We start from the raw sequence: 23,138 nt of genomic DNA, 5'->3' as shown, positions 1-23,138 counted from the left end.
TGACAACGAGGCTGTGAGGGATAGATGTACAGTCTCTTCAATGGGTTTTACAGTTGTTTAAAGTGTTTTTGGATCGTTCCATTGACAAAACATTGAAAAAACATATTTCCAAGAAAAACTCCAGACAACATGAGTAGTTGAAAATTAATACGGAGCATGTCATTAAAGAGATGGTAAGGCTATCCCTCACAGCCTCGTTTTCATTCCCGCCAAAAATTAAAGATGGCCCGCTGTGAATAAACAGCCATCTTGAAAATCTTGTCTTTGAACTTCAGGTCTTGCGTTTTCTGTATGGTGTTGATGTCGAAGTGTAATTAGCAAGTGAATTGGATTTACAGGTTGCAGAGTTGTCAAAAGTGTTCAGGGGATGTCATAACAACTGGAAGCAGAGCAGGAGATTTAAAACAAGATTATTTAATTCATAAATACACAAGATCCTGCCTTTATGCAGTGGACGTACTGATATTCTTCTGTGCTTATGAAACTCCAAGAGACAAAACAATGTCATTCAAAATACAACACCTCTGACCATCTTCTCATGTCATTCACCCATCGTGTTATAGTTAAGATGAGCAGATTTTTTTGAGTGTTAAACCAGGATGGAGGAAGTGGTGCTTCTATATTTATTACACAAACACACACACACACACAAACACACGTGAAAGTACACGTTTTATAGTATATTCTGTTTACAAACATTTTAATCACATTTAAGCCTTTTAAAAATGTGGGGTGACAAATTAATTTTAAAAAGTACAAATGTAATTTTTAATGTCACCTGCATGTGACAAAATACAAGCTGTCACTGTTTTAAATTTCATGTCAACTACATATTTTAACACACACTTTTAAGTTTAAACCTAAAAATAACGCAGAATTAGGCTACACCTATAACAATTAACGCTTGTCATGAAAAAGTGCAGTGTGTCATTGTCTGAATGTGATCTGCCAGGTCCAATTTACCTCCCTGTCGGAAAAACGAACATTTAAAGTGACAGAAAAAACACCTGACTAGCATTTTCACATAGTAAAGGGGTGATATAGACTCACACCAGTCAACTCTTGGTGAAAAATACTTTCTGTGCTCCCACACACAATCCATTTCGAACAACTCAGTATCTTCAATGCATACCGGAGGTTAAGAGACAAAAAAATAAATAAATAAATAAATAAATAAAAAAAAAAAAGGAAGCGCGGGGCTCTGAAAAGGGGCGGGGCTGAATACGGTCAATACATTGAAACGGCTAAATCCTTAATGGTGAATGAATCTAACAATCTGCATAACATCTTTTGAGTTTTATGGAAGAAAGACGGTCACAGGGGTCTGGAACAACAACAAATGACAAGTGTTACCGGTCTTAAACATGGGAGGATGAGATTGTAACTGCAGAAAATAATGAGAAGAGAAGATCTGCAGCGTTCTGGCACTTTCTTTAATTTTTTTTTTTTTTACCTTTATGCCAGAACGTAACTTCCCCATAATTTCAGCGTTATGCGCCACCTACAGGCTGCTTGTATAACTCAATGAACTTAAATCAATGTAACACATTTATAAAGACTCTGACATACTGTATAATAAAACTGAAAAATTGTGCTGTCTGTTTAATTACTGTCTTCCACAATCAGACTAACTTCCAATCATTCACACAAGCAATAAGAACAAAATGATGTATTTGCACTTCATGGAATAGAGTAGGAATCTAGGAATCCTTTTTTTTTTTTTTACACTAGTTGATGTTGTTTTGCAAAAGGCCAGCATGTATCATTAAAGTTTTAATCTTTATAAGTGTAACAAACACCTGCACATATCAAATAACACCATCATTCACATGAAGGGATGAAGAATGCTGTGGCGTTTTCCAACATGCTCTTCAGCCCTTTAATGTGAGTCAGTATCCTATTAGGCCTTGATGTGGGCTGTAAGAGGTTCACAGCCCTTCACCTGCTGCCATTGAAGACAACTTTTATCTAATGCAGTTCATCACATGTCCTTTGTCAGAAGCCAGCAGATAGGACGAATGCTAAAAAGAACTCAGAAGGAGAATGCGTGAATAGATTTAAACTCTGATCTAAAATCCACTGAAAAAGAGACAACGTCAGTATTGTGTACGTGGCCTAAAGTATAAGGTGCATTTGATTGTAGGCTTGAGGAAACATTGTTGCAGTGATTTCACCTTTGATTGTAATGCAAGAAGAATATGGAAGGAAAAATAAATTTGGTCTTATCTGAACCCAAGATAGCTCAGTGGTTCTCAATTGCCAGATTTTACATTGGACATCAAGTGGCGATACAACATAGTACCAAACATACAATAACCCATAATTAAAGGTGCACTCAGTCATTTTTTCCTTATTAAAAAAGCTTTATTCCTAAAGAAATGAATTGTAATTTTGAAACATATGTATAAAATCATGACAACTTACATGAGATGAAGACTCCAGTCATATCGGTAACCTTATGAAAGCTGTTTTATTCTACGTGGAGGGGGTCCCCCTTATGCGGGTGGCCATGTTTGAATCACATGACCAGTCAAATACTACTGGCTTCATCCCAGTAGCGGCACTGTTATTGGATACTTTCATTCATATATTAAATTAATCATGGCTGACTGTGAATAGTGAATTTCTACAATGGCATTGTTAACTGAAAACTATTGATTTTTAATGATGCTGCATCCACACCACTAGGTGTCACTGTAAGTCCAAAAAAAAAAAAAAAAAAAAAACGTTACTGAGTGCACTTTTAATGTAGTCTGGGTCGCATTTTCTTTTACCTTGCATAGTTTTGTTAATGATTGTTGAAGATGAGAGGCAAGCAACCAGTCCATATTGGCATCTGTCTAATTTGGCTAGCTTCTATCAAGTGACAGATTAATTTGTGCCAAAATACAAAAATGCAGTTTGATTGGACATATGGCCTTTGATTGCAACAACAAAAGACATTGATAACGTTTTCTCCTCCCTTTTGACAGATATGCATTTTATATTAAAATTGCATTTTACTATTTGCATTTAGCATATTTTTTCCTGCTGTCCATGACATTTTCAACCCACCAATTGACAGAGTAAAGAGGACAACCAGAGTGTAATCTCCTCAATACAATCAAGAATTTTGATTAGGGAGTCTGTACATCTGGGGTGCTTCAATTTCTTTTATTTTTTAATCTTCCAATTAAAAAGATGCATAATGTTTCCATGCCACTACATTAATGCTGCATCTTTGTGATGGTAAATGTCCCTTTGTACCCTCAGTGACTCTCCACATGTACAGGCAGGTTAGGAGGTAATTCATCTGCCTTTTCAGGGGATTACTGAGTGCTTCAAAGATATACGCTTGGGATAAACACACTTGTCTGCTCTTACTCTCTGATCACATGGCAGACAGCAACATGTTGCAAAATGTGTTACAGTGTACAAGGGGGTATTTAACAGCATACTGCGAACTCACTCATTTCTACAGTGGGAGCCCTCTGTTTTGTCCCCAAGCAGACCACATGTAAACAAACATAACTTTGATATTAAAGTGCCATACAAGAACACCAGATTTTTTTCCATTCACAGTTACACCATGCAAATCCAGTTCTAGCATAGTTACTGAATTGTTGAATTATAAAATCAGGCCATCAGTTTTTTATTTTATTTATTTTTTCACAATGGGAGAGACAAATACACTAATGCAAATAATTTCCTCCATCTAATTCCCTTAATAATGTAATATCAACCTTCCTTATTTCACGGTTAGCTACCTATGCTAAAACAAATTCATATCTGATATATAAAATGTAAACAACTTTACCCTGAAAGATAAAAATGACAATCTGTACCTAAACAAGTTATATGCCATGTGTTTCTAGGGTAGTCTTTTAGTAATCCAGAATACAGTAATCAAGATCTCTTTATCTTTATCTATTTTGAACTATTGTCTTTAGTCAAACATTTGCATATAGGGCCATCACCCAGTAAATCTACGGCATGTTTGTAGAATAAGGCAAAGTAAAGCACTGATCTGAAATTCCTTTTTTCATTTTCCATTCAGTTTCTAAGAATAGAAATTTCTCAAGCACAACACTGAAGAAATAATGAACTACAATTAGACATCCCAAAGATATTTATCATGTCCTATCTACTTTTGGTTTTAATGGTCTTCTTTGCTCTTCCAACAGACCATTTTAAATTACAATATTTCTGGTAATAGAAATGTATATCATTTTTAGAATCTCTAGCACACATGCCATCATGTTCAAATCACAAAAAACACCGAGTCACATTTATATTCAGCCATTAAAGGGTTAATTCACCCAAAAATAAAATATCATTTACTCACTCTCATGCCATCCCAGATGTGTATGACTTTCTTTCTTCTGCTGACACAAAGATTTTTAAAAGAATATATCAGCTCTGAAGATCCATACAATGCAAGTGAATGGTGGCCAGAACTTCCAAAAAGCACATAAAGGCAGCATAAAAGTAATCCATAAAACTTCAGTGGTTAAATCTATATCTTCAGAAGCAATATAAGTGTGGGTGAGAAACAGATTAGTATTTAGGTGCTTTTTTATTTTTTACTATAAATCTCCACATTCTTCGTTTGTTTTTGGTGATTGTTACTGGGCAGGGAGGAGAATTTATAGTGAAAAATGACTTAAATATTGATGTTTCTCACCCACACCTATCATATCGCTTCTGAAACAAAAATGGATTTAACCACTGTAGTCTCATGGGTTACTTTTATGCTGCATTTGTGCTTTGTGGCTCTTCAAAGTTCTGGTCACCATTCACTTGCATTGTATGGACCTACAGAGCTGATATATTCTTCTAAAAAATCTTTGTGTTCAGCAGGAGAAGGAATGGCATGAGGGTGAGTAAATGAGAGAATTTTTATTTTTGGGCGAATTATCCCTTTAAGCCATTATGTGCAGTGCCAGCATTTTCAGGAATATTATTTTCTGAGAGCTATAAGTTAATAATCTTTCAAACTGGCCAGTAGCAATTAAGAGCTTCACACAACTCTTTATTTTGTTGTGAAGTATGCAAGGCGGTTTGGACCGAATTTCATTTTATTAAGCTTGTGAAACTTTTAAAACCTTTACCACAACACTTTTGCTCCATCTAGTGGCAAGTTTTTTCAATCTTTAACTGATCTCTGTACAGCCTGAAAAACAACTCAAATACATCAATACAATCCAAATGGAGTATCAAACTATATTTATTATATACAATAGTAAAGGGCAAACAATGTACAAATGGGAGATGGTAAGAGAAAGGAAACTCTCCCTCTACAACCCTGACATTCCACAAATCGCAACAGAACCTACACATTGCTTAGGCATGCGTTTAATGTGGAATCGCATTAAGATTACACCAATATAGTGTTTAACACTCTTGATAAGCTGGAAAAGGTACATGAGAGTGAGAGAGTGAGGTTACATTTGCAGAAGGCAAAATATCCATCAATAAAATTAAGGGAAACACTTGTGTATATCGTTCTGAGATTCAGACTTCAAAACAAATAATTGAAAAACTTTAAAGATATCTGCATCAAAGCTTCAGAGAAATTAAAAACATCTACAGCATATGATCCACAATCTACCTTTATCAAACCTGAGGCATGTGACTAACACAATGCGGCAGTGTTGAGATTTGAAACGGACCATTAAAAGGGATACTTAAATTTCGGTTTACTCAATTTTTGGAATCATATGCCCAAGTAGTCACATACATCCATTCTTTCACAAAACTTCCCTCCTGGTATAGAAAAATAGATGGGGGAGGTGCAAGCATAAGTAGATAAAACAAAAACATACAACAGGCATGTTAAATTCCAAAATGAAAAAAATAACATTAACAATTGTCATGTCCAGTTCAGTTCAGGGAAAAACACTGCAAAATGGAAATGAGGTCCTTGGATGTTTGAGATAGAGGGAAAAAAAATTCATTAACTTAATATTAGATTTACAAATGCTTTTCTATTTCACCCCTGAACTGCACTGGAACTGATGGGAAGATGTGCACAAGCAAACAAGCGGTCCACACGTGCAATCTTTAGCAGGACCCTCCAGTCTGCTGTTGGAATACATCAATAGTGTCTTCATCCTCCATTTCCAACTGAAAATTCAGATGACATGAAATTAACATCAAATGTTTTTAATGGACCTTGTTGGAAAACACGAATAGATATGAATATATAGATTTAAAAGGGTTCCTACACCTTTTGTCCAACAAATTTCCATGACCTTTCAAGATTATTTTTAAATTAAGGTTTTATTCATTTACATGACTTTCCCAGACCTGGAAATAAAGATTTTCAAACTTTTCTTATATTCACTGGTTGCCCATGACTAAGGGGACACTTACAGATGTTTTATATCAGACTATGGAAAAGCTGTTCACATTTGTACCAAAAAATAGGGGGGAAAGGGGACAAACCTGTGCAGGTGTGTCCGTCTCATTGATTGGCTGTCCATCAAACCTGAATCTTATTTGCCTAATGGATAAACCCTGGAAATATATTTTAAAAAAAGCTGAACGTGATCGGATCTTTACACAAGTTTCAGTTATGAACTCTAATGATCAGACAAAACTTGAAGATGTCTGCAGATCTGCCTGCTTGACAAATAGCACTCAATCTGTAGTTGTACCTGTCTTTCGCAGTAGGCCTTCATCAGTTTGCTGAGGGGGGTGTGCCTCTTGATTTTGAACTGGACCACAGAGCCATCTTGGCCCGCCACTTTTAAGTTGATGTGGTCATTTTCAGTCTTTACACCCTCCTAAAATTAAATGCACAGACAGTGTGGTGTTAAAATATCTCAATAGCAAAAGTATGAAAAGTAAACAACTGTTTTGATTAAGCCACTGTAGGCCCATACAATGCAAGTATATGATGGCCAGAAATTTAAACCTCCAAAAAGCATATAAAAGGCAGCATAAAATTAATAAGACTCCAGTGGTAAACCTATATATTTAGAAGCGATATGATAGGTGTGGGTGAAAAAGAGAGATCATTATTTAAGTCCTTTTTTTACTCTAAATACTCCTCCATGCCCAGTAGGTGGCATTATGCACAAAGAATGTAAATAGGCAACAAAAAAATGTGGAGATTTATAGTAAAAAAAAAAAGAAAAAAAAGGAACAAATATTTACCTGTTTCTCACCCACACCTATTGTATCACTTCTGGTGACATGGATTCAACTACTGGAGTTTTATGGATTACTTATACGCTGCCTTTGTGTGCATTTTGAACCTTCAAATTTCTGGTTACCATTCACTTGCATTGTAAGGACCTACAGAGCTAATTTTTCCAAAAGAAACTTCTATGAGAATTTTCATTTTTGGGTGAACTATCCCTTTAAATATCTTATTTCAACATCAGATGATCTTGTAATATTAAATAACACGTTTTGAGAGCTGAATTATGTTGAAAACAACCAGACTTGAGTTCATGCCATCTGTATTTGTTAAACTACTGTTGGGGAAAGTGCTGCAATGTTAACAGTCGTGCGACACTGCAAAAACAGCGACGCTTTCAAAGCATTCGGATTTGGCGCAAAGTTGAAGCAACTATCCGCAAGCAAAGAAAGCTAATCTATGCATCATGTTGAAACTGAAATGAAGCGAACCACTGCCGGATGAACAGTTAACAACTACAGATGCAATTCTTCGCAATCCAGTTGAATGGATGGCCAAGTTAAATACACATGGCACTGGCCACATGCGCAAAACCCTCAAACCGCTGCTTTGTTTCCCCCTCTAACCACTTATAAAGTGCAGCATCCAGCCAATCTGTTATTATTCATTATGCTCGGTTCAAAATAGCTTTTTGAACATGCTTCTCTTCTTACCTTAGGCTTCTCTTCTGACATTTTCAGTGGAAATTGTAGATTCTCCCGGTAATGTGGTTGAATACACAAGCCAAGCGCACCGTGCTGCGCTACAATACACTGCTGTCCTCCCCGCGCTAACAGAGAACGCGCAAACTGGATTCGTCCATTTTGATTGGACCGACAAAAACCACGTGATTCCCAGCAGAACGCGCAAACTGGATTCATCCGTTTGATTGGGTAGTGTGAAATCACGTGATTAGCCCTCATGTTCTGTTTGGGAACTGAGATATCCCCCCAAAAGCTTTTTAACATATCTTTTTAACACAAACATTAGGTTGATACTTTATTACTTTTTCTAATTTTATGAGAACTAATTATAAACAACATTTCAACATGATAACATCCACCACTTGTCCTCCATGAAAAACATTACTTCTGTATTGAGGCCCCATGGATATAAATATGATTAAATACTATGAATTTTCTGCTTTTCTAGTTGGTGAACACACTGTAGAAGTTCACTCCAGCCAATTGTCTATTTGGATTTGTTTGTTTTATTTCTGTACATTGTGCTCAAATTTACCCCAAACAGCAACATAATTCTGAGAAGTGCATACTTTGCCTATTTTGTGGTACAACAGAGGGATAATGCTTCAGTAATATGTTAAATAGGGCTGATAATGTCAGAGGGCTATATAAAAGTAGCATAAAGGGAAATCTAATGTTAATTTTGAAACAAACTACTATAATTATTTTTACACGTGAATCATTGGGGTCTCTGGATACCACATGTAAAGACAGTAAAGTTGATCTCAACAGAACATTATGGTAAATGGTTTTAAGCCAGTTATTATTTACCAATTATGCTATTAATGCTATACTGACATGCTAATGCTGTATTATTAAATATTTCTGTCACTTTCAGTCTAAGCCAAGCTGTATATTTGTGTTTAATTATCTGTGATAGATTAGGCCTATTTATAAACAAACAAATGCATATTTGTTCGTGTAGTTTGAGTTATATTATGTAATATTTTACTATGAATGGTATCATAGCTGATATTATAATTTACTATAACCATTATTTATCTGAGAGTAGATCTGTTTATTTCTTAAAGTTTTAATGTAATGTACAGCAAACAAATGCACTGTATTCACTTTTATTCATGCTCTCTTTTTCCCTAGTTCATTTGACTTTGTGATTTTATTCCTATTGCATTGACAATTCAACTCTTTGGTAATTACAAGCTAGTGATTAAAATGTTGATACATGCAACACAGAGATAAATTATATTATCAACAAGCTAACAAAAAGGAGGTAATAAATCAAACTTAGTGTGTGTACAATCATTGTAATGTGTAGGAAATCTATAAAGCACACTGGCTTACATTCAAGGAAAGTTCAAGCAAGTCTAAACACGAGTAAAAAGCTACAAAGCTAAAAAGTTTGCTGAGACAAGTAAGGCAAACTCATTACATATTTTGCTGACCAACTCAGGAAATCAAATGTTGGATCAACGCAGAGACAATTAAAATGTTATGTTTTTGGAAAATTCTTTCAACATTGCTGCAATGGAAAAAGCAAATTTCAAGCCAATGCAAACAATGCATGTTTGTGTGTTTAGCTAGTAACTGGTTGCCCTGGAAACCAGTACAATCAGTAATTTTCAAAGAAAAAAGGAGTGCTGGATATGGAAGGAAATCCGTTATTTTTTACAGTAGGAGTGAGGTCAAAGAAAACTTAGTGGAGCAATTTTCTTAGCTGTTTTCAAATCTGGAGTATGGGTTATCCTTTTTCAAGCCTGCAACAGAGTAAGCAAAGTCAAAATTGTAAGTAAATAATAATAATTAAAAAAAGGGCTATTCAAAATTAGTGCTGTCAGTCGATTACAATTTTTCGCAGATTTTGAAGTTGCTGTAATTTGACTCTATATACACTTATTTTACTGTCAAAATGCATATATTACCTTCTAAGGAAAGAAAAATATGTAACAAAAATGCTTTATTAACATTTTCTAAACAAAGCCTTCCACAGTGTAAGTAGTGCAAATAGCACCACTGCAAGTAACATTAAACGTTCCCCAAAGTCTAAGTGGGAGTTTGACTGATTGAAAGAACTAGTCCCCACATAGGTTGCATTTTCATTGCAATGGGCATTAAATCTCTTAAACTCTCATCCTCCACAATATTAATCGGTCGGCAGTGGCTACACACTTTGGATATGGAATTCACATGATTCACGTCAGGGCATCAAGCGCCGCTTTGAACTCCACATGAAAAGTGCTGCAGACAGTGGTCATGTCCGGAATGGCATACTACCCATCCTACTCTTACCGCTTCTGTCATTACTATGTATAAAATAATTAGTAAGAGTAGCATGGTAGTATGCCATTTCGAAAACAACCAACATCTTGTTCTGCTTTTAGTGCTGGCACTGCCCACATAATGATACTTCATCCGATCTGTCCGGTTATTATTAGCTGACTCTGTGAAAGCTCAGCGGCAACGGGTACAAAGTTGAAATTATATTAACTCTGAGCAGAGCACTGACAGACCCCCCCACAAGAGAAGTACAACAAGCTGCGCATCAGTGCCATATATTGTGTTGTGGTGATAGTTGAGATTTGACGTGCTATTGTGGTAAAATTCATCTGGAATTTTTTTGTAAGAGGTCCGTTCTCCATCACTTGATCACTGGCACAAAATCACTGTTGTGTATTTGTGGTGTGTATGTCAGTGTAATGTCCCCGCCGGACACAATGCAAATTTTCCGCCCAATTCCAACCAGTGTTCAGCACTCACAAGGAGCTGAATAAAATGTCATAATCTAATGCGAAAATTGGTAAATGTGTTAAACTTGATTAAGAAAAATTAACGCATTAAACATTTGTTAAATAAATCGCATGTGGTTTAATTTTGACAGTGTTTTTCAAAAAACAATTCATATTTATTTTGAGGGAAATCTTACCATATTTCGATCGGATTTCATCATGTCTCTGTCTCATCTCTGCTTTCCTGCAAATAAATGAAGAAAAATATTATATCCTTTCTAAGACAATAGTTAAAATGATCTGCTCACTGGTCTTCACAATCCCCATCAAAATAATGAAACAAGCAAACACACTAATTAAAGTGACATGCATTGGAATGTTAGAGCAATTTCTTACAAAACATAAAATGACTTACAGCTGAATTAAATCAGTCATGCTGAATGCTTTCTGGCACAACACAGGAGCTAGGGGGATTTGCTAATAACAGCAACAGCCATTGTATTTCCCAAAACAAAACAAAATCATACCTTTCCTCTTGACGAAACTTTCTGAGATGAGTTTGACTCTCCATTCGCTCTTCAGCCCTCTTAGACCTTTCAAATAAACAGAAGAAATTTGTGTTTCTCATTTCTTGTAGCTGGTATTGTGCTCCAGTTTTGTAGTCATTTGTAATTAATAGCTATAAATAATTTGATATTATATATATATATATATATATATATATATATATATATATATATATATATATATATATATATAAAATCTTCCTTGAGGTTAATACATTATTATGGTAAATACACTCAGTGAGCACTTTATTAGGAGCACTATGGTCCTAATAAAGTGCCAGACGTGATCTTCTGCTTTTGTTGCCCATCTGCCTCAAGGTTCGACGTGTTGTGCATTCTGAGATGCTATTCTGCTCACTACAATTGTACAGAGCGGTTATCTGAGTTACTGTAGCATTTCTGTCAGCTCGAACCAGTCTGGCCATTCTCCGTTGACCTCTCTCATCAACAAGGCATTTCAATCTGGATGTTTTTTGGTACCATTCTGAGTAAATTCTAGAGACTGTTGTGTGTGAAAATCCCAGGAGATCAGCAGTTACAGAAATACTCAAACCAGCCCGCCTGGCACCAAAAATCATGCCACGGTCAAAATCACTGAGATCAAATGTTTTCCCCATTCTGATGGTTGATGTGAACATTAACTGATGCTCCTTACTGCTGCCACATGATTGGTTGATTAGATAATCGCATGAATAAGTAGGTGCACAGGTCTTCCTATCGAAGTGCTCAGTGAGTGTATACAGGTGCATCTCAATAAATTAGAATGTCGTGGAAAAGTTCATTTATTTCAGTAATTCAACTCAAATTGTGAAACTCGTGTATTAAATAAATTCAATGCACACAGACTGAAGTAGTTTAAGTCTTTGGTTCTTTTAATTGTGATGATTTTGGCTCACATTTAACAAAAACCCACCAATTCACTATCTCAAAAAATTAGAATACATCATAAGACCAATAAAAAAAACATTTTAGTGAACTGTTGGCCTTCTGGAAAGTATGTTCATTTACTGTATATGTACTCAATACTTGGTAGGGGCTCATTTTGCTTTAATTACTGCCTCAATTCGGCGTGGCATGGAGGTGATCAGTTTGTGGCACTGCTGAGGTGGTATGGAAGCCCAGGTTTCTTTGACAGTGGCCTTCAGCTCATCTGCATTTTTTGGTCTCTTGTTTCTCATTTTCCTCTTGACAATACCCCATAGATTCTCTATGGGGTTCAGGTCTGGTGAGTTTGCTGGCCAGTTAAGCACACCAAGACCATGGTCATTTAACCAACTTTTGGTGCTTTTGGCAGTGTGGGCAGGTGCCAAATCCTGCTGGAAAATGAAATCAGCATCTTTAAAAAGCTGGTCAGCAGAAGGAAGCATGAAGTGCTCCAAAATTTCTTGGTAAACGGGTGCAGTGACTTTGGTTTTCAAAAAACACAATGGACCAACACCAGCAGATGACATTGCACCCCAAATCATCACAGGCTGTGGAAACTTAACACTGGACTTCAAGCAACTTGGGCTATGAGCTTCTCCACCCTTCCTCCAGACTCTAGGACCTTGGTTTCCAAATGAAATACAAAACTTGCTCTCATCTGAAAAGAGGACTTTGGAACACTGTGCAACAGTCCAGTTCTTCTTCTCCTTAGCCCAGGTAAGACGCCTCTGACGTTGTCTTTGGTTCAGGAGTGGCTTAACAAGAGGAATACAACAACTGTAGCCAAATTCCTTGACATGTCTGTGTGTGGTGGCTCTTGATGCCTTGACCCCAGCCTCAGTCCATTCCTTGTGAAGTTCACCCAAACTCTTGAATCGATTTTACTTGACAATCATAAGGCTGCGGTTCTCTCGGTTGGTTGTGCATCTTTTTCTTCCACACTTTTTCCTTCCACTCAACTTTCTGTTAACATGCTTGGATACAGCACTCTGTGAACAGCCAGCTTCTTTGGCAATGAATGTTTGTGGCTTACCCTCCTTGTGAAGGGTGTCAATGATTGTCTTCTGGACAACTGTCAGATCAGCAGTCTTCCCCATGATTGTGTAGCCTAGTGAACCAAACTGAGAGACCATTTTGAAGGCTCAGGAAACCTTTGCAGGTGTTTTGAGTTGATTAGCTGATTGGCATGTCACCATATTCTAATTTTTTGAGATAGTGAATTGGTGGGTTTTTGTTAAATGTGAGCCAAAATCATCACAATTAAAAGAACCAAAGACTTAAACTACTTCAGTCTGTGTGCACTGAATTTATTTAATACACGAGTTTCACAATTTGAGTTGAATTACTGAAATAAATGAACTTTTCCACGACATTCTAATTTATTGAGATGCACCTGTATATGCGATTCCCTTTACCAGCCCTCCTGTGATCACAGACTTTGCAAGCCATGGTTTTCAGCTTACCCAATATTTTCACATTTGCAGCATCGGATGCAGCAGACTAATATGGCAATGATGATCACCACCGCAATCACGGACATGGTAATGATGAGAGCCTGAAAATTCACTGTGGTACAAACAACACAGAAATTATGTGATCAGTCCTGACCAAGATTAACTGCTTGTTATCAGAAACATGAAATAAATGTCTGGCAAGGACTAATAAATGCAGCATGATTTAATAGGTCTTGGCCTAAGAGTGTAAATGAAGTTAAATGTAATATAGTCACAATGAGAAATTAATTGAAGTTATGAACTACAAATGTGACGTAAAGCTGTTCTAGACTTTATATAATATGTTCATAACAAATGCACAAGATAAATCCATTTAGACAGAAACAAAAGGTTTCTTGTTGTATGCTAGTATCAGTCTTACCCCAGCACATTCCCCATCGTGCATCTGTGAGGGGACACACACTATGATGCGGTAGAATATTCTTCACTGGATAGTCGATGCATTTCTGGTTTGAGATGCACCACAAACACTGTAAAAAAGATATAAAAAGTGAAATATGCTGAATAACAAACAAAACATTCCTCTAGTCTACTATTTTGATCATTTATGTTTGTGAATAACTCATTAAAATGGATTATATCCATTTCTACAAATCTTACTGAAACAATCTTCAGACATTCCTCACAACTTGTGTTGGATTTTATAGTGCAGTCTGTGAAAAGAACACAGCTTTAGGGATATATCCTGTATACTGTTATTACAAAAAAGATAAAGAAAAAAGAGCTCTTTAGGACTGTGTTCTACGTCCAACGGAAACAATATAGGTGACTTTGACCACTGTTTGTCTCTATTGTGCATCAAACATTGCAATACAGTGTATTAAACTATTTTTTTAATGTGTTTTCCTTTAAAAACTATTCCTAAAACCTTATCTAGCTATTTTTTTTATCCACATTTTAATCTATGAAACCTTGAAAAACTATGAAACCTATTTTTATTTAATCTTCTCATTAAGTAGAAGGCAAACATTATCCTCTGACCTTTCAAGACTCCAATACTAAACATTATATTCCTTTGTAATGTCTTACAACATATTTTATAGTCTGTCATATGATTTAAACAGGGCAGTCACGAGTCTCTCATGCATTTGGCGTTATTTTATTGCATAACACTGTGGAAAATAAACAAATAAAACACCAAGTAACCATGATTGATATTTAATAATCAAAATGATCTTTACAAAAAATGAACATCTTCCGTCTTTGTTTTGTTCTAATCTTTCTGTCTTGTAAGATCAGCTGCTGGAATTGACTTCCACTTAAGTTACATTGTCGTCAATCAGTCTAGTTATGCATGAATTACTTTTAAAACATAACCATTTTCCAAGAAAACAGACGATATGCAGCACGCTTAATTAATAACGGTTTACCAACACAGTTTAACTTCGAAAACTTTTTCTGTGTCTCAAAACCTTGTGAGCTGCCTACCTAGACAGCATTTCTGGGCCTCATAGGCGCGAGTGTTTAACCTTCGTTGACTCGCAATGCTGTCCTGGTAGGCAGCTCACTATGTATTAAAGCAGCCACAGATTCACTATGTCTACTGTTCAAAAGCTTCTGAATGGTGAAAAAGCACAAGAACGGGTTCACTTACTTGTTACTGGACTTGTCGTCTGAGCTAAAACTACAGCAAAACTGAAAGCAAAGAAAACAGAGGACACCAGAAAAGCCCGAGTTGGGATCATGTTAGCGATCGTAGCGGACCTGTGTTGATTTCTGGGGATGGTCATGTGTTTGCAGGAAGAACTGAAAACTGCAACACGATTTAGCAAGAACCTCCCCGTTTTAAAATCCCGGTTTGTGGTAAAATAGGATTTGAGGTGCTGATTAAAAGTTGTTTTTCCCACAAACAATAATGTATATTTATAATAAAAAAAACAACAAGTAACACACAAGAGAACATGAGATCACGTACAGGACACTTACAAATATTAAAAACAAACAAACAAAACATATAATTGTTCAGCAGTGGTTAGGATTGTCATGAAACCTTACATTGTTCAAATATTGATCTGTTTTTAGGTTATTTACGCGATTTTCCATACATAAAACTTCCACTTATAGGAAAAGTTCACCCAAAAAGGAAAATTCTCTCATCATTTACTCACCCTCATGCCATCTCAGGTGTGTATGACTTTCTTTCTTCTGCTGAACACAAACGAGGTTTTTAATAGAATATCTCAGCTCTGTAGATCCATATAATGCAAGTGAATGGTGACCAGAAATAGGAGATAAAGTCAGCATAAAATAATCCATAAAACTCCAGTGGTTTAATCAATGTCTTCTGAAGTGATCCAGTTGGTTTTGGGTGAGAACAGACCAAAACGTAACTTCTTTTTCACCGTACATCTTGTCATTGCAGTCTCTAGGCACGATCATGATTTCAAGCTCGATTACACTTCCTAGAGCTTGATGCATGAGCAGAGCACTAGATGGCGCAATCCACCTTTTTCCTGAATGTGGAAGTGTTCCATGGTTGGACTGTTGTCAATTTCCGGCCTCCATGTTTTCACTTGCACTTGCAGGTATTACATTTGTAAAAAAAAACAAAAAAAAAACATGCCGATACTTCACAGAGTCGAGATGAACGTTTTTTTATAGACAGTGCTTCATCTGAGTGTGTAGATGACATGAAGCTATGGTCTGAGTTAAGTTACGTTGATATAATTAATTATTCTGAGTTGTTATGACAGCCAACAATGGCACCAGTTAAGCCTGAAATGAATTTTTACACCAAGTAACACTTAAATGATTGTTGTTCTTCTCTCTCGTTTTGGCAGTTTTTACTTGGCGTCTCAGAAATACAAAAAAGGCCATTAGAATCATCATGGTGCCACCCAGTGGTTGCTCAGGAAAACTGTGGATTATAAGTGTAATCGAGCTTTTATTGTAAATTCTGTTTGCGATGACCCTACAGCTTGGCTACCGTTATTATATTTCTTTCTTTCTTTCTTTCTTTCTTTCTCTTACTGTAAGACCTGTAAACATTTCTAACTTCAAGCATTTAAAACTACTTTAAACTTTCAGACATGGTTTTGTCAAACCAACATTATAGTTTGTCTCGACAAACTTTAAGTTTCTAGGTCAGTACTTTTGTACCAGTGGGGCCCCTGGGCACTGGCCCCACTGGCCCTGTCCGTCATACATCTATGCTCAAAAGCTTTTGAACTTTTGAAGTTCTGGTCACCATTCACTTGCATTGCATTACTACAGATCTGAAATATTCTTCTAAAAATCTTCATTTGTGTTCAGCAGAAGAAAGAAAGTCATACACATCTGGGATGGCATGAGGGTGAGTAAATGATACAGTATGAGCATTTACATTTTGGTGTTAGCTAACCCTTTAATGCTTGTCCCTTTAGTGGGGCACAGTGGGTGATTCTTACAAATGCTGTTAAGAAAATGTCCTGGCCATATTTAACCCCCTTTAAATGTTCGGCATCGGCCAGGACACAAACATTCATATAAAATATAAATTGGCGAAGAATTAAGTTCACTGACAACCCTTTCAAATAATCCACACCAAATTGGAATTGAAATAATTTATTAAAGACTTTTGTAAATCCAGTTACAAAAAAAGAAACATTTGTGACTTTCATCCTCTACACAAACTGAAATAGTTTTACTCTAAACTAATAATGAATGATGAGGCTGCACTCTGAGCTGACCAGCAGCTGACCATATTCATTAATGGAGCAAATTTAAACAGAACATTGCATAACATAACACAGTAACATCCTCCATTTCACTCATGTTATCACTGTGTGTTAATGAACATCGCTGATGAAGGGAGTCTATATACAGGTCACAAAATGCCATCAACACAACATCAACATCCATACAATAACACAAACACAGAATAAATACCCAGCCCGCCCATAATTATACACTCTCTTTTAGGCACACAATAATCGTCCTTCAGTTACATGTAGGCTTCCTTAAAAAGACAAACATCTCTATTAAATTTTTTTTTGAATTACACACTAAAAAGGATTTCTCGACAAAAAGAATATACAATGGACCTTTTTGCTTTATGAAATAGCACAAAGAGTGTCACAGCTTTTCACTATCAATATATCAATACTGTGGCATTCCAGATAATATTTCCTGAAAGACCAGCCTCTTCGCTTGTTGCTATGCACTGAAATGTTGAGATATTGCTTATATCTTATGTCATTTATACTGTACCTGAGCTCAATCCAGAGCTTTTTATGCACAATACATGGGGATTAAAACAGCAAGACATTAAGGCATTGATTCTCTGAGAAAAAACTTCTCTTCTCATTCTCTTGAGAACCTGATAGAAGTTTCTGTAACAAATTCCTTTATGATCAGCAGTAACGCAGAAAGCCACCTATATGACGCAAATCTCCACAGACCAGCCTTTGTACAAAGTAAGGCAAATAGGCAAGTTTTAACATTGCTGTTGACATTTTCAATGCGTACAGTCACTTTAGGGTATTTTTCTTTGAAGGCTCTCAATATAACATTGTTTTCTTTAGCATGTAACGTTTAAGACCCTGTATTAATCTTTTCACTTAAACACTTCAAAGAGTTTTCCACTTAGTCTTGAAATTAGCCGACAGAAAACAGAAAGGAACAAAGCATTCAGACTTGGGGTATTAACATATGCTGGCTAACTAGCATTACACTATGTCCTAACCTGATGCGATACATTAAAGTGAAAATGGATAAAAGCTATCGCTTATTCCACATCCAGACTGATCCGTTTTAGTTTCCTAATATCATTGTTTTCCAAGGTATGTGATTATGGAGAGCGTTTTCGAAATGCTCTGTTTTTAATAGAGGAAAACACTGTTCGAGTGTGGATAAGAGGCGTAAACAAAGCTAATTTAAAGAGTTCTGAAACTAATTTGTATAAGTGTGAACGTGGCCGTAGTTTTTGTCCTAACCAACGGCAACAAGCGATGAGTGACAGGACATTGTCCACTGCCGGTCGCTTGGTTTCTATTTCCGTAATTTCGTACTGGATAGCCCCACCCACAGTGAAATCTCATTGGTCCAAATTCAGACAAATTACTTGAAAGAAATTCTAGCGCCAAGTTAGAACACTATTAAAGGGGTGGTTGTCAACACAAATGCAGATTATTTGTAAGGGTGAACAAACAAATTGTGTTTGTCCTCTAACTGGGTCCTGTATCTTCTCCTTTCATCTAATTTATTCTTCAGTCCACATCCATGCTTTTGAGTTCCTTCCAAGTTTTGTCTTCAGGCCAAAGGAAGTCTAGTCTTGACTGTGATTGGATAGAACCCATCACCTGATCCAGTTACTTCCAAAGCTGGATACTGATCGGACACTACATCGTTTCTTCACTATCATGTTGATGTAGGCTTTCATTATTTTGGTGATCTCTCCGACCTGAAACAAGAAATTCTCAGCTCATTCACAGTAAAGGGAACTGAGGAAAGAAAAACCATGAAACACTTATGACGACAATCATTTAAAGGTGAAGTGTGTATTTCTCAGTGTTGGGTAAATTACTCAAAATAAATAATCCACTACAAATTACTAATTCATTCTCAAAAACATAATCAGATTACTTTACCGATTACGTCATCAAAAAGTAATCAAATTACTAATTATTTAAATTCTAAGTTACTTTTTAAATCTAAAATTACACACTTCCCTTTAAAATGACAGGAAGTTGATTACCTGTGGTGTCTCGAAGTACATGTCTCTCCCATCAACTGTGATCTTGTACGTGCTGGCGTAAGGAGCTCCAAAGAAAACAATGTGTTCGTAGGGGAAAGTCTCCAGAGGTCTGGCCTCCCCTCTCTTATACACAGACACATTCTCTGCACTCACGCTCAGCCAGAGATCATGAGGGAAACCACCTTCTTTGCACTGCACACAGAAGCATACAAACAGATTAGCACTTCATATCATTACAGGGACATTATTTTAGGATGTACTAGTAATTTAGCATTGCTTGCTGAGGAAGTTCTTGTTGAGGTTCTTCTGAATTCAGTTCAATTAACAATTTAATAATTAAATTATTCTTCAGCTTCAGTCTCCAGTGCTTACCTCCACATCAAATAGTGTTGATCCATACCCAGGCCACTCTTTAATGATGTTCATGTATTTGAGCATTGCTTGATGCTGATCGAGACCATGCAGTCGACTCCATTTCTCCATGATACTAGCCCTGGTGGCTGAAGTCTCTTCCTTGATCCACATTTCCAGCATCTGCTCCTCCTGCAGGCTGCGCTGTTTCCTCATGGTGCCCGTCTTCAGCCCACGCCTCAGCGTGCCATCCAAGAAGCTCGTCCTCCTCCTTTCCAGGGTTTGTCCCGGTCCGGCCGCGCCTCCCACTTTAGTAAACTGAAGTATGCGGTTGCGCAGACGGCCAGTGGGGTAGACACTGTCCAAGCTCCAGTTCACCCGAGACACGTCCCCATACAGGTACTGCAGGCGTAAAGCAGCCAGGTGCTGGAGGGTGTCCTCGTTGGCGGGAAAGTGACCACTTATCAAACACTCATGAGCCTACAGAGAAGGATGAGGTTTTATTGGAGAGTTTAAAGGCAGAAATGTGAAGCTTATAATTTTAGAAAAGCATTTACATTAATTCTTCTGTTAAAACTCATGTATTATTTGAGCTGTAAATTTGTTTAAATCATTTTTTCAGTCGTTTTAGGGTTTGTCGACATAATATCTTTAAAGTTGTGAAATTGCCTATAACTTTACACATAAGGTTTGTAAGTGATTTTATCACACTACAATCATGTTAACATATAGCATTTTTTTTATGTCTTGTGGCAATACTTTTGAATTATTTTAACATATTTTAACATTTACAGATTGGCCCCATTCGCTTCCATTGTACGTGCCTCACTGGAACCCAGATTTTTGGTTTTTTTAAAGAAAAGGAGGGACGAGTCAAAATACATTTTTGTGGTAATCAACATTATGCCACAAATGCTGTCAATTGAGCTTATTTTGAACACAAAATATTCCTTTAAAAACAAAATGCTGAGTAGTTTAAAACAGAATGTAAGTGTGCAGTAACTTAAAATGAATTAGAATGGAATTGAATATAATAGAGGTAAGAGGTAAAACTACAAACTACCGACCTGCTCAAACATGAAGACAAACTCCACTCCTTCCTTGGGCATGCTCTCCACATCTAAGAAACAGTACAGTTTGAAGTAAAGCTTCCATTGGCCATCTTCCTCCACCTCACTTGCCGCCAGCCTGAGAAACAACAGCCACAACAAACATTCATTTTTGAATGTCTTCTCATTACCCCAGAATGTATTTATTTCACATATACTTGCAGTCAAAGGTTCAGACACAATTTGTTTCTCATGATCTTACAGACCGTTTGATCAAAAGGCTTATGCTTAAATGCTTGACAAATATAAAGTTTGCATACATATGCATGTCTTTACAAAACTAAAGTTTTATTTAAATTCTTTGGACCAATAGTGAAGGAAAAGCAGCCAAGTGCCCAGCATGCATGGGAACTCCTTCAGTACACGCTGTAATATACAGTAGGCAAAGTGTGGCTACTCTGAAGAAGCTAAGATTCACATACGTCCATTTGTGTTATTTGATGACTAATATTCTAAATGGGGAAAACTGTAATGATAAACAATGAGTATGTGTGTCCAAACATTTTACTGGTAGTGTAGTTTTAGGGATATAAGGGGCTATTAGGGTTATTAGAGCTTTAACAACCAATTGATAAAACGAGTAAATATGGGCAACTCTGTGGTGTAATTCTACCTCTCGAACTTAGCCAGCAAGTCGGCCACAGTCACCCTGCTCTCCACAGCCCGGTCGATTGTGTTGTTATGCTCGAACAAAGCAAACATGTTCCTGCTATCCTCCATAGCCAAGCCTCGGATCAGTTTCTCTACCACCTGCACACGGCAAAGAAATAAAACACTTTTTGATCAGCATACTACACATGATGCTACATGATCTCTACTTTTGCTACAACTTGAGTGTGAATAAATAATGACAGAATTTTCATTTTTGCTTGAACTATTCCTTTAACTTCTCCAGTACAGTTATAAATTCTATGCTGTGTGAAATATTCTGTGCATCAGAGGATGTAAGCATCCCATACCTCTCCTGCTGTAGTGTGAGAGTTGATTGAAATCTTGCAGGAGCCTCCACCATGGCAGTAAACAGTGGTCGTCATCTCCCGTCTGTTTAGGAGGGCGATGATCTCCTCTTGGGAAGGCACATACTCTCGTGTCTTGGTCTTCTTCAGTGATTCACCAATGAAGACTGCAAACATCTCAATTTCTGTTCCAGGGAAAAGCTCTTTTATCCTAAAAAGTGATTCATATCAGAAGATATTGAAGTCATCAATGACAGTAATATTATGATTTTCATTTTAAAACACATTTCCTTATTGAGCAGTTAAACCAAACAAGTTATAATAAGTGATGGATTAAAAAAAAAAAATCCATAATTGCCTAATAACACTGTCAAAGTTCATCAATCTGAAAGTCTTAAGCTGCAATATGTAATATTTTTTGGTTAAAAATGATCAATTATTGATTGAGCACATCAACAGTGTTCAAAACAATGTCCTTATCTTACCTCCGATTCACTAAGGTAAGTTTATAAAAATGATTTGTATTTTGAGCTGTCGGGTTAAATTTGGCACGAAATCGCTGCCTTATGATGTTCATCCTTGCATCATTACGTCATGTCCACACACACAGGAATGAAGTACTGGCTGGAGAAACGAGCTATGCTGTTCAGCTCATTTCAATAACACTCACACATTTCAGGACAGCATTGTTGCAGTCTAGATGGATGTTTTATCTGTTATCCGTTTGGCGAAGTTGTTTACCTGCTATAATGCTTGGATATGTTTTCTGGTAGGGTTGTTGAAGCTTATATTGCTTGTCATGCTTTTATGAACTGAACATTACTCGCGATGTATCTACGATGTCCGGTGAAGATACTGTGACGTGTTTAATATGTACAACTTCTGAAATTGACTTCTTGTAATTGTTATATTGCATATTTAAGCATATTATTTTTACGCTTAATAAAGTATATTTTACGCCCATCATTATTTAATCCACGTTTTATGTTTTTAGTTACGGTGTTATTGTGTGAATTGCATAGACATGCTATTGTAGTAACTGAGGCTGGACAATATACTGTAGTATAAAAATAATAAAGCCTTCTATTGAACTCGTATCAGCCATATCACGAGTTTAACCTCTTAAATTGAAAATTGTAATACAATTTAAACATTAATAGTAGATAAAACACTTGAATAATAATATTAAGATCTACAGGTGGTTGCTGAGGAGAGTTCCCTATTTAAAAGTGCTTTGAGTGTAGTGTCAGAAAAGTGATTTAAGTGTAAAATTCATTCAAATATGTAAATAAGTGTTGTTTATCTTCATCAAAGCAAGTAATATTTCCATTTCAAGGTAAGCTCAAATTGGGAGATTCATCCGCCAGAAGAGCAGTGCCAGAACATGACTGACGTAATGTATTCTTCCGCAAATGCTTGCAATTTTAAGTTTCAACTACTGATGTCGCTAGA

The 23,138-nt window shown here is 36.6% G+C and overlaps 3 protein-coding genes across 3 annotated transcripts in view; all 3 read right to left on the bottom strand.

Annotated features, from left to right (window-relative positions):
- Positions 1-5,188: 5,188 nt before the first annotated feature.
- Positions 5,189-8,005, bottom strand: sumo3b (small ubiquitin like modifier 3b). The gene is made up of 4 exons (XM_051708869.1): positions 7,840-8,005; positions 6,639-6,767; positions 6,427-6,498; positions 5,189-6,105 (listed from the first exon to the last, which is right to left on the bottom strand). The coding sequence occupies exons 1-4, from the start codon at positions 7,858-7,860 to the stop codon at positions 6,043-6,045; spliced, it is 285 nt and encodes a 94-aa protein (XP_051564829.1). The 5' UTR covers positions 7,861-8,005; the 3' UTR covers positions 5,189-6,042.
- Positions 8,006-8,965: 960 nt separating this feature from the next.
- On the bottom strand, positions 8,966-15,344 carry pttg1ipb (PTTG1 interacting protein b). The gene is made up of 7 exons (XM_051708868.1): positions 15,191-15,344; positions 14,197-14,249; positions 13,958-14,066; positions 13,546-13,648; positions 11,120-11,185; positions 10,790-10,836; positions 8,966-9,623 (listed from the first exon to the last, which is right to left on the bottom strand). Exons 1-7 carry the CDS (start codon positions 15,324-15,326, stop codon positions 9,580-9,582), a joined length of 558 nt encoding a protein of 185 aa, XP_051564828.1. The 5' UTR covers positions 15,327-15,344; the 3' UTR covers positions 8,966-9,579.
- Positions 15,345-17,123: 1,779 nt separating this feature from the next.
- The window catches only part of myo10l3 (myosin X, like 3), a 112,005-nt gene continuing 105,990 nt past the window's right edge, over positions 17,124-23,138 (bottom strand). Inside the window, exons 35-40 of the mRNA XM_051708809.1 lie at positions 21,690-21,897; positions 21,344-21,480; positions 20,689-20,809; positions 19,643-20,101; positions 19,271-19,462; positions 17,124-18,976 (exon numbers count right to left, since the gene is read on the bottom strand). Coding sequence (XP_051564769.1) covers positions 18,872-18,976; positions 19,271-19,462; positions 19,643-20,101; positions 20,689-20,809; positions 21,344-21,480; positions 21,690-21,897 — 1,222 coding nt within the window. The 3' untranslated portion in view covers positions 17,124-18,871. The remainder of the gene's footprint in view (positions 18,977-19,270; positions 19,463-19,642; positions 20,102-20,688; positions 20,810-21,343; positions 21,481-21,689; positions 21,898-23,138) is intronic.

This window comes from Myxocyprinus asiaticus, chromosome 10 (genome assembly GCF_019703515.2).
Source record: "Myxocyprinus asiaticus isolate MX2 ecotype Aquarium Trade chromosome 10, UBuf_Myxa_2, whole genome shotgun sequence".
NCBI classification, from domain to species: domain Eukaryota; kingdom Metazoa; phylum Chordata; class Actinopteri; order Cypriniformes; family Catostomidae; genus Myxocyprinus; species Myxocyprinus asiaticus.
Note: the sequence above shows the minus strand (reverse complement) of the source record. Positions and strands in the feature narration are given on the sequence as shown.